General features: G+C 45.7%; 1 protein-coding gene across 4 annotated transcripts in view; it reads left to right on the forward strand.

Moving 5' to 3' along the window:
• The first annotated feature begins 637 nt into the window (after window positions 1-637).
• TUBE1 (tubulin epsilon 1) overlaps window positions 638-12,324 on the forward strand; it is a 29,847-nt gene continuing 18,160 nt past the window's right edge. The window contains exons 1-5 of one of the 4 annotated variants that reach the window (XM_073575990.1): window positions 647-780; window positions 3,589-3,724; window positions 4,748-4,821; window positions 5,631-5,683; window positions 10,539-10,596. Coding sequence is in view for 1 of the 4 variants with exons in the window: in XM_073575988.1 (XP_073432089.1) it covers window positions 756-780; window positions 4,748-4,821; window positions 5,631-5,683; window positions 10,539-10,596 (210 nt within the window). In the remaining 3 variants the exon portion in view is untranslated. Of the gene's footprint in view, window positions 781-3,588; window positions 3,725-4,747; window positions 4,822-5,630; window positions 5,684-10,538; window positions 10,597-12,324 lie in introns of all 4 variants that reach the window. The other 3 variants (XM_073575989.1, XR_012232315.1, XM_073575988.1) reach the window with 3 other exon arrangements.

Genomic DNA, 12,324 nt, shown 5'->3' on the forward strand with positions numbered 1-12,324 from the left:
CACGCACAGCCCTGCACTACAGACGCTACAGGAACAGCCCTGCGCCACTCATGCCACACGCACAGCCCTGCGCCACAGGAGAAATCCCTGCGCCACTCATGCCACACGCACAGCCCTGCACTACAGACGCTACAGGAGCAGCCCTGCGCCACTCATGCCACACGCACATCCCTGCGCCACTCATGCCACACGCACAGCCCTGCGCCACAGGAGCATCCCTGCGCCACACGCACAGCCCTGCACTACAGACGCTACAGGAACAGCCCTGCGCCACTCATGCTACACACACAGCCCTGCGCCACTCATGCTACACACACAGCCCTGCGCCACTCATGCTACACACACAGCCCTGCACTACAGACGCTACAGGAGCAGCCCTGCGCCACTCACGCCACACGCACAGCCCTGCACTACAGACGCTACAGGAGCAGCCCTGCACCACACGTCACACAAACTGCTCCATACACGCACGGTGCCCCCTGACGCTCTCGTTTACACAAGAAACTGAACGAATAAGAAACCAACTTCAGCTTCATCGTTTACACACATGCTATACAGCGCGTTAACAGGACTGGACTACACCACACAGCTCTGCCACACAGCGTTTCCCACCATGCACCACTGCCCGCACACTTCAGCCAATCACACCGCTTGGCTCCTCCCACACACGTGACTGATCACATGGTGATGACGTCGATGAGGTGTAAATGCGGTACAGCTGTGAGTAACGGCCGTTGTCAGGACGAGGACGCAGCATGACACAATCTATAGTGGTACAAGGTGAGTGTCCTTACCATGTTAACCCTCTAGAGACTACTTTATACTGTGCAGCGCTTAGAAGGGACACTGAGGCACATGGTACTGTGGAGACTGTTTCCATTCTGACTGGCAACATACAGTGGAGAAGAAATAGCAAAACTGTCCAGAAGTAAAACTGGTGTTCATAGCAACCAATTAAAACTGAGCTTTCATAAACTGCTGTGGGAAAATCAGTGCTGTGTTCTCTTGGCTTCCCGCTACTAATGTACCTATACCCGACATTGCCATTTCCTTGTGTGGTTCCACTATTACTCCCCAGCAACATGCCCGCTGTCTTGGGGTCATACTTGACTCCGAGCTTTCCTTTGTCCCCCACATTCGATCACTGGCTCGCTCTTGTCATCTGCACCTCAAAAACATTTCTAGAATTCGACCTTTTCTTACTTTTGACTCTGCAAAAACTCTTACTGTTTCTCTTATTCATTCTCGTCTCGACTATTGTAACTCTCTTCTAATCGGTCTCCCTCTTACCAAACTCTCCCCTCTCCAATCTGTCTTGAATGCTGCAGCCAGGATCATATTCCTCACCACTCGTTACACCGATGCCTCTACCTTGTGCCAGTCATTACACTGGCTACCCATCCACTCCAGAATTCAGTATAAACTTATTACCCTCACCCACAAAGCCCTCCATGGCTCAGCACCACCCTACATCTCCTCCCTTGTTTCAGTATACCACCCTACCTGCGCCCTCCGTTCTGCTGATGACCTGAGGTTAGTATCCTCAATAGTCAGAACCTCCCACTCCCGTCTCCAAGACTTTACACGTGCCGCGCCAATTCTTTGGAATGCACTTCCCAGGTCAATACGATTAGTCCCCAATCCCCACAATTTTAAGCGTGTCCTGAAAACGCATTTATTCAGACTGGCCTACCGCCTCAACACATTAACCTAATCTATCCCTGTGTGGCAGAGCCAAAAGTTTTACCATAACCAGGTTCCCCGCATCATGTTCCCACATGCTTTATGCATCCATTAGCCCTCTATGTCTGTACTGTTACACACTTAACATTATGGCTGGTCCATACAATCAGGGCAACTGTTGCCACCCACCTTTCGTGTCTACCTCTTTCCTCATAGACTGTAAGCTTGCGAGCAGGGCCCTCTTTCCTCTTGGTATTTGTTATAATCTATGTGATTATTGTTATGCTGTAATGTCTATTGTCTGTACAAATCCCCTCTGAAATGTAAAGTGCTGCGGAATATGTCGGCGCTATAAAAATAAAATTTATTATTTATTATGGTAACCAGGCCAGTTGTAATGTTATGCATGTACTTGGCTGCCCTCTGCTGGTGGCAGGAGGAGTCAGTCTCTCTGGCCCCCCTGGACACAGGCACTATGCTCAGTGTATTATGTGACTATGAATAAACCTCATTTACTGTAAGCCTATAGTACTGCTTTCCTGACAGAGAGGTGTGATCTGTCACTAGTCTGCTACCTGGATAGGAAAAAGGAGAAACCTGATTGTGTTATCGTAAATCAATGGAATCGGTACAGGTGATGCAAATGATATACTTTACCATGTTTCAGGAAAGCCCTGTCTCTCAGAAGCAGTTTGTTTTTAAATAAAAAATAAACCATATTATCCTTTACTCACCCTCCCCGGGTCCAGCACTGAGTATCCTCTGCTGCTCCCAATGTCGGTGGCTCTGCTGGAGCTGACGGCATGAGCCACCACTGATTAGCTGCGGACAATAAAAGGCACCAGGAGCAGCAGAGGAAACTCAGTGCTGGACCTGGGGAGGGTGAGTAAAGGATAGTATGGTTTATTTTATTTTTTTTAAACAGATTGCAGCCAAGGGGAAAGTATAACAGAATTCTGCCTGCGAATCGAGCAGCATGTATCCACTGTCAAATTCCCTTTAATCTATCCGTTGCTGGGTGTGAAGGGGCAGTCTAGCTAGTTTATTCTGTAGCTAACCCAGTGTGCGTATAGAGCTCGTTATTTTAAGCTTGTGTGTATATGGATTATACACCACCTTTTTTCTAATTAGGCCGGGGTCACACTTGTGAGAAACTCACACGAGTCTCGCATCTCAATACCCGGCACTGTCACCGGCACTCTGACCGGAGCGCTCAGCTGAATGTAATTCTATGCAGCCGCACACTCCGGTCCCAAGTGCCGGCTGCAGTGCCGGGTATTGAGATGAGAGTTTCTCACAAGTGTGACCCCGGCCTAAGAAACAGCCTAATATGGGCTGATAATGAGAAATAATCAATACTCTACAGCCACTCCCTCCTCGCTCCTCCGTAACACTGATTTAGACCGGGGTCACACTTGCGAGAAACTTGCACGAGTCTCACATCTCAATACTCGGGACCGGAGCACTCAGCTGCATAGAAATACATGCAGTCGCACACTCCGGTCCCGATTGCCGGCGGCAGTGCCAGGTATTGACGCGAGACTCGTGCGAGTTTATTGCAAGTGTGACCCCGGTCTAAGTCTTCCAGTATCTGAGCTTCCTCCTCAAGTATGGACAGTCATGTAAAGACGGGCAGCTTTTTAGGTTAAACAACATTTCTCTTATTGCTTTTAGGCTATATTCTCATTTTTCCTGTGCTCAACGCTGAGCTCTTAGGTTGGGGGTTTCTGTTTAAATCTGTAAAAAGCAGGATTGAAATAGAGCCCACAATAAATAGGCAGATGGACTCACGTTGGGCAAATGACAGCGTCTCAAACACTGGCTTTTCTGGCTCCCCCATTCAAGTGAGTTGGGTCCGGGTACTGTTCTGGTACCCAAACCCGAACTTTTTTTTTTTTTTAACAGTTTGGCAGAACACGCTAGACCCGAACATCCAGCGGTCCGTCCATCTCTGCTTGTGATGTAGGTTTTGAGTTCTGGCCAGTCACAAGATGTTGCTGCTGGAGTGGACCAGACCAGCAGCGAATAAGGTAAAGATATGGTAGGTTGAGCATATTACCGGCATCAGGGGACTTGCGTTTAAAGCACCACTCCCAGCTCTGAAAAAAACGCTGGAGTGGTGCTTTAATGAAGTATTCAAATGAATGTTTTTCTGCATTACGTGTGTGTGTTAATATACTCACCTATTGCTGCTCTCTCCAGGATCCAGCGCCGCTCTGCTCCTCTTCTCAGTGACATCATTGTTCTGCGTGACCCAGGAGTGGCTTTTACAGTGTAAGTCTAAGGCCTGTTTCACACATCCGTTTTTCAGCTCAGGCGAAATCCGCTAAAATGGCGGAAAACGGATCCGTAGGCGGATTGAAAGAAACGGGTGGCACTGGACCGTTGTGTTGACGGATCCGTGTAAGGTTGAATTTTAAAGGAACCCGTGCCGAGAGAGAGAGAATTTCTCAGCCGCCAGAACGGCTTAAATTTCTGGCAAAGGCAATTCTTCTGGGCAAATGCGGATCCAGCCAGCAAAAGAACATTTCAGTGTCCGTCCAGTCATGTCAACGGACGCCAAAATTTTGGCGGATCCGTGAAAAAACATCCTACGGATGACCATCCGTCAAGATCCGCCGATAATGCAAGTCAATGGGGAGAAAAACGGATCCGCCAAAGAAAAATGGCGGATCCGTTTTTCTTGCAAAACGGCGGATTTTGACTGATGGTGACAGACGGATGTGTGAAAAAGGCCTAAGAAGCGTCAGAAAAGTCTACATGCCTACATTGTAAAAGAGACTTCTGACTCCCGCATGGAGTGACCTGGATTATCTGAAGAGCGGTGGACGTAACTAAAAGGAGGAGCAGAACAGGGTTGGACAATGGAGAAAGTGATGGTAGGTGAGTATAGTAGTGCTTCTTTAATATACGCCATGTTAAGGTATAAGATGGTAATAGATTGGAGGGAATTGTTATGTTATTTCTCTAACATTGACACTTCAGCTCATTTTTCTCTGTAGTTGTTTATTTTTGCAGTATATTTCATTGCTTTTTCTTACTCTTGCCATTATTATATTTCCAGTTGGACAGTGTGGCAATCAGATTGGCTGTAGGTTCTGGGACCTTGCCTTGAGAGAACATGCAGCTGTTAATAAGGTAAAAAATATATAATAGAACTGGAGCATTATATCTTACTGCAAAATGTTAGGTCATCCACTCCTAATAACCAAAATGGCATAACAAATATATTGAAGAGATTGCCTTGTAGGAGTGATTAAGAAATACATCTAGATAAGTAGTTTTTCAGTGTATTCTGAAGGGGACCGTTCCCTACCCTTGGTGTTCAGTGAGCTATTGTTTGTTAGTCCCATGGGGTGCGTACCCCCAATGTGAAGCAAATATCAAGTTAATGCTGTTCAAATGAATGTAGCAATAGTTGTTAAAATACTCGAGGTTTTTGGCTTACACACTATGGCCCCAGGGCATGGTGGAGTTTGAGGCTTTGATTCATGAAGAGGAACACGCCTCGTAATAAATTGGGCAAGGTGCGGATTGTTGTGCACTTTGCCACAAATCATGCTTGAGTAAGGAACGCCGCCACCCCACATGACTTTGGCGATTTGCATTCACCATGCCCCCCGTACCTCCCAGCTCCGTCCTGTTTCTTGTAGCCAAAAGTCGTCGAATTTTTGCACAGCCTCTTGTTGAGAAAAACATTACAATTTAGCACTTTTCTGGCATACAAGCTTTTTCGAATCGTGGCCAAGTTTTTTTTTTTTTTTTTTTTAATAAAAAATGTATTGACACAGATGAAGCAACATGGGTTGATTTCAATAATTTTCCATAAACTCGTTTTTTTTTTTTAAATATTGAAAAGCATAAAATGTGTGTGTGTGTGGTTGTTGTACTTGATGATTTTACCTGTACACGTAACAACTAAGTAAAAAACTAACCTTCTCTTCCAGAAAGGAATATATGACGAAGCACTGTGCAGCTTTTTTAGAAATATTGATACTAGGTATGTTTCAGAAACTGTAATGACCAGTATAGGATTGTGTATATTACAATGACTGTTGTAGAATACAAGCATTAAAGGAGAAACCTCACCTCCACTATCCCATCCCAATATATAGTAGGTTTAATAATATTAATATTTGCAAATACCTCCAATTAGAAATGTAGTACAATTATTTACTATGTCGCTTACCCCTTGTGCAGGGCATTGTAGTAGCTTAGATATTCATGGTTATGACCAATAAAAGCTAACTGTCACTATATCAGTTGTCGTAACCATGGATACCTAAGCTACTGCAATGCCCTAAATGGGAAAAGCAACAGAGCGAATCACAAGAACTATACTACATTTCTAATTGGAATTATTTGGTCATTTTACCTTTCGCCGCGACAGCACCCACTGGAGGTACCGGATCCGCCCCAATTGGAACAGGAAACCCTACAGAAAGATAAAAGGGGGCGGTCCGCCTTTCCTCCTCAGTTTTGGTTTCCTGTTCCCAGGGAACCTCAGTATAATCCTTCAGGAAGACATACCTGAATTTGCACGCCGCCTGCGCGGTGTCCATGAGAACGGCAGGGGCTGCGATCCCGAGGCAGTAAGGGGGGAGACTCTGTTAGACGGCTCCCCCCTCGTCTGATGGCTAAGAGGTGATGACCGGTTCCGGGAGGGGCCGCCCGGTCTCACCTAGGAGCGCGCCAGGGGACACCAAGAGCGCAGGAGCCGCCGCTGCAGAGAGCAGTAAGTGCGCCAGTGGCGTGAAGAAGAGAACAAAAAAAAAAAAAGGGAGGCGGCGGTGGCGGCAGAGTGGGGAGAAGCGCGGGCCGCAAACAGGAGCGGTAGCCGGCCGGCGCAGAGGCTCCTGAGCCCCGGAAGTAATGAGTGAACTTCCGGGGCAGGATGGCTGAGGAGCGTGATGGCGCATATGCGGTGAACCCGGGGGAGGAGCGACTTCCGGGGAGGAAAAAAAAAAAAAGAGGAAATCTATTTAAACAAGCGCCGCAGCTTAGCGGCAGGAAGCCATGTCGTCCCCAACGGATGTGCACGCTCCAGCAGGAGACTCTGCGGGGGGCAGCTCCTCCAGGGACCGCACTACTAGGACAGACACCACCCGCAGGAGCGAGGTGGGGGGAATCAAGACCTAGGACAGGATCCCAGCCATCTGACCCGGTAATAAAAGATTCACTGGGTGAGTGTGCAATGTATATACTCTGCCTGTTAAGCTGACCTCTCCTCCTCCTCCTTTCACCATGTCTCCCCTCTCCAGGCGAAGAAAAAACAAAAGTCCAAGCATAAAGAATGCGCTTTATGCGCTGAACCTCTTCCTGACTCCTACCCCAAAAAGCTCTGTAAACAGTGCACCAGAGAGACTAGACAAGGGTCGGCAGTATCATCAAAGGACATTCGGGCCATAATTAGGGAGGAAATACAGGCTATCACCCATGCCAGTACTCCCTCAGAGGCTAGGAGCAAAAAACAGGTGACCCTCAGAGTCAGAGGAAGAACAGGGGTTAATCTCCGACTCTTCACTCACATCCTCATCATCAGATATTGAGGGACGGTCATGTTTTCCCCTGGATAGTGTGGATAACCTGGTAAAATCCGTGAGGAAAAACTATGGGGTGTGAGGAGACAAGGGGCGCCCAAACCGCACAAGAAACAATGTTTGTGGGTTTGGCGGAAAAGAAAAGGAGAGCGTTTCCAGTAATACCGGCATTTAAGGCCCTAATAAAGAGAGAGTGGGAAAAACACGATCAAAGAAGTTTTCTCCCATCGGCCTCAAAGAGGAAATACCCATTTAGCGATGACGAGCTGTTAAAATGGACCAAAGGTCGATGCTGTTGTAGCCTCTACCTCAAAACAATCTACTATTCCAGTAGAGGATGCAGACTTGTTGGCGGACCCGCTAGACCGTAAGGCGGAGTCATCATTAAAAAGGTCTTGGGAGTCTACCACAGGGATTTTTAAGCCAGCAGTAGCCAGCACATGCACTGCCAGGTCTATGCTCGTATGGTTGGACCAATTGGATCAACAAATCGAGCAGAAGGTGTCGAGAGAAAAACTACGGGCCGCTATTCCATTAATTAGAGGAGCGGCAGCCTTCATGGCCGATGCATCGGCAGACACTCTGCGGCTGGCAGCAAGGTCGGCGGCTCTTGTAAACAACGCCAGGCGGGCACTGTGGATGAAGAGCTGGAAGGGGGACGCGCAGTCAAAATCTAAAATTTGCGCAACCCCGTGCAAGGGTGAGTTTCTCTTTGGGAAAGCCCTAGATGACATACTCACCAAAGCAAAAGAAAGGAAGAAGGCCTTCCATGATTCTTCTATCCCTTTCTACAGGAGAACCTTTAAAAGGCGACCGTTTGGAAGAAGGAGACAAGCAGATAGGTCAAATAGATGGCCCTCGAAGGAGGAAAAGCAAAAGGGTAGCATGTTTAGGGGTTCAACATTCCGGAAGGAAAATAAATATTAAAAAATCAGACCCACCAGTAAGGGGGTAGGTTAAAAAATTTTTTTATTCAAAATGGGAACAAATAACTTCAAGCCCATGGATCCTAAGTATAATTAAAGAGGGAATGAAAATAGAATTCCTTCAAATCCCTTATGATTTCTTTATCATAACCCGCCTTAACTCTATAGTTCAACAAAAGGCCCTCGAAGAAGAAATTTGGAGCCTACTATCCAAGGGGGTTTTAGTAGAGGTCCCAGAAGGACAGGAAGGCAGAGGATTCTCTTCTCCTCCTTTATTTTTACTTTCCAAACCAGATGGTACGTTTAGGACAATTATAAATTTAAGGAAGCTTAATACGTTTAGAAAAAATTATAAGTTTAAGATTGAATCAATCAGATCCACCATAAAGCTTCTCTTTCCAAACTGTGTAATGGCGGGGATTGACTTGAAGGATGCTTACTATCATCTTCCTATTCATGATAGATACCAAAGGTACCTAAGGGTCGCGGTGGTATTCGAAGGCAAGATCTGTCATTTTCAGTATACGGCCATGCCTTTCGGCCTCTCTACGGTGCCAAGAATCTTCACCAAGGTGATGACAGAGGTGATGGCCTATCTTCGTCAGAAGGACACTCTAATCGTGCCTTACCTATGACTTCCTGATTATCGGGAACTCTGTCACCCAGTGTACCAGACGTGTGGCTGAAGCGATCTCATCATTGCAGGATCTAGGCTGGATCATCAACGTCCAGACTTGTTCCACTTTCCCTGCAGATGTTCTTAGGGTTCCAATTAGACTCCACAACCAGAGATGTCTACTCCCTCAGGTAAAAATTACACTCACAAAAGAGAAAGTGGAGGCAGCCATAAGTAGACCACGCATGTCTCTGAGAGGGGCAATGTCACTATTGGGGTCGCTCAATTCTTTTGTCCCGGCAGTCCGGTGGGCCCATTATCATATCCGCACGCTACAGCATCAGATCCTCCAAGAGGACAGGCGACATGGTGGTCACCTCGAGAGCAAGATAACCTTATCACAGGAGGTCTTGACTTCTCTAGAATGGTGGCTAGATGATAACCATCTATCCTCAGGAGTCCCATGGGTTATAGTACCATCTTGTATCCTAACCACCGACGCTAGCCCCCATGGCTGGGGAGCCCATATGGGGAATAGCTTTTGTCAAGGAAGGTGGAATAGAGATGAAGGGGGCTACTCGTCTAATTTAAAAGAGCTGATGGCGGTATATTATGCTCTACACCATTTTCTTCCACAGCTCCAACAGAAACATGTCAGGATCTTGTCGGACAACACCACTACAGTGGCCTACATAAACAGACAGGGAGGTACTCTATCAGACTCTGATGTCTTCTGCGGCAAGAATCTTATACTTAGCCGAAAGTTATTTGTTGTCCCTCTCGGCCCTTCATATCAGGGGAGAGAACAACCAAGAGGCAGATTCTTAAGCCGACACACACTTCGGCAGGGGGAGTGGTGCCTCAATCGCCGAGTCTTCAAGGACATAGTAGCTTTATGGGGGCAACCTCATGTGGACCTCTTTTGCCACGAAAGAAAACAGACAGATAAAAGTATTTGCTTCCCTGTCTCCGTCAGAGCACCCAGACATACTGGATGCCCTCCAGGCCTCATGGAAATTCAACCTGGCATACGCCTTCCCTCCGATAGTTCTCCTGCCACAGGTCATCTTTTACCAACCCTGATGCAACAACGAGGCTGTCATAGAGATGTATTGAAAAATGATCTCCACGTATCTCTAAGAACTGGAGCTACCGGCAGGTCACTTTTCGACAGAGACCGACGGTAGCAATGCTGGAAAAGGATAAAGGTGGCAGCAGGTGAATGTGAAGCTGGGCAGATGAATTGCATTTAAAGTGCCACTCTAGTGGTGCAATAAATAAAAAAATGCTGGAGTAGTGCTTTCAAATGGCAATTCGCCTTTCTGAAGGGGAACGTTGCCAAGTTTAGGACATTTAGGATTGCTTAATGTCTTATAGAAGCCCGATGCAGAAACATACACACAGGTGCATACAGTATATACACACAGACTAGTGGAGTTTTTTTGGTTGTTGTATTATTTATATTTTTGCAAGCTGTACTATGCCGCTTGGGCTGGAGCACTACTGAGTGGGGTATGGAGGTGCAACAAAATCAGCAATTTCTAATTTCACTTTCTAGTGGTGAACCAGTAGACATCATCCACCCTAGGTCAACTCCATGAAATCGAATGTATATTTTTTTAGTCTACTTTAAACTTCAAGTTCTTCCGTTGCGATCTCGGCAATACATTTGAAGCTATAAGATGCTTATTGCTGAATGACAGGCAAAAGAAAATTGTGTTGTTCTGCATGAAAAGGCATTTTTTAACTTGAAATATTGCTTTTATCTTTCAGAGCTGACGCTGGTGGAGCAGATGTTCAGAGAGGAAAGATTTGTTCACTTAAAGCACGTGTAAGACAAGTGATGCTGATTACATCCCGAACCGCTAGTCCTGAAAGTATTTCACTCGTACATGGAATATAATGTCACTGTTTAAACACAAAGCACAATCACATGCTACAGAAATGAGCACTTCTTAGTTTCTACACCTTAGTTTTCCTGCTGTAAACATTGTATGGTTTTAAGTCATTATTACTTTATTTAAAATGGAACTTTCAACAAACTTTGCATACCGGTAAATCAATAATACAGGCAAATATAAGGAACTTTTATAATTATCTTATAAATCAGCTGCTAGTGATGAGCGTTCGTGTTCGCCACTCGATCGTGCATTGGGGTTACTCGGGTATGCATGGAGTATCGCGGTTACCCGAGTGCCTTGTGGAGTCCCCGCACCACATGTTCCGTGGCTTAGAGAGCCAATAAACATACGGGTGATTGCCTGCCATACACGTTAATGCTGTAGCCAAGCTCACTCTTCACTATCAGCTATCTTTCCTACTTATCAGTCACGTCTTCCTCTCGCCCTACCTCCTGAACTTGTCAGCCACTCTGAAAAAAAAACCTGAATATAATCAGGCTTGCTTTAGATAAGACAACTGCTAATTCCATGCAGTGTTATGTGACACAGCCCATTACACCCTATAGAGAGGAGCAGGGAGAGGAAACAAGCAGAGAAATGGAAAGATCAAGGTGAGCTTTCTAATAAGTCATTTACCTCACCTCAGAGCTGATTCACATCCAGGCAGCTCAGGACTCATCTATAATTTCCTCTGTTTCAGAAGCTTGTCACTATATTCTAAAAAAATGAATGAGGAGCAGGAATCCATCCCTGCCATATGCTTTGTATGTGAAAAAAATCATTACAACTAGTTTTGCCCCCTCAGCTTCCTGCCGATTGCAAATTTTAGTTAGATCATGCTGAGGGAAAAATTCAGGGTACAAGTCATGTAATGGCCAGAAATGGTGTTATTCCTAATGTACACATTCAGAACAGGCTTATTTTGAAAAGATACTTGAAAGTACCGTTACCCTTAATGGGGTTCAGGCATGTATCCATGTTGCCGCAAATCTTTTCTGTAGCCTGTATTAAAATAATATCAGTTTGTTTGGCAATGGCTTCTAGCACAATTCCCTAATTCAATCACCCATAAAGTGTGTCTCACGTTTCAGAGGAAAAACTGGCATGTCTTAGTGGTATGTGAGCGGTTTTGACTTTATAGGGTCAGTCTCTGATTGCTGAGACAAAGAAGCAGAACTGTACACAAGCTGATAGTCCTTACCCCATTAACCTCTCCTCCAACTGATTACAACCAAAGGGGCACCGCGTTGAACGTTGTTCAGCAATCTTTGAGAACCTTAGCATACGTGACATTGATAGTTAAAATTTCTGACATGACTTTTGTTGGGGTTAGCAATTTATCATAAATGTGATTTAACTCTTTTTAAATGTTCCTCTTTGAACTGGATATTACATTCAAATACTTTCCCAGTGCTGAGGTGTCCAGAGATCGGGATCCAGTCCTTTGTCTGCTCTTATTCGCACTGAGTTCAATTCTGACACATGGTAAGGTTTTAATATTAGACAGTGTAGGACCGTCCTGAATAAGGGTCACCTTGTCGCTGGTGGGATGGCTTTCATGCTTTGTTTTTGATTAAAAAATTTACTAAGAAACCTATGTTATTTAAATGCACTTTTTCCAGTGTGAACATGCGTTTGTGTTTTTTTTTTTCTTTACA

The sequence above is a fragment of the Dendrobates tinctorius genome, unplaced genomic scaffold, assembly GCF_039654945.1.
Source record: "Dendrobates tinctorius isolate UK_male_01 unplaced genomic scaffold, ASM3965494v1 ptg000046l, whole genome shotgun sequence".
Lineage (NCBI taxonomy): Eukaryota > Metazoa > Chordata > Amphibia > Anura > Dendrobatidae > Dendrobates > Dendrobates tinctorius.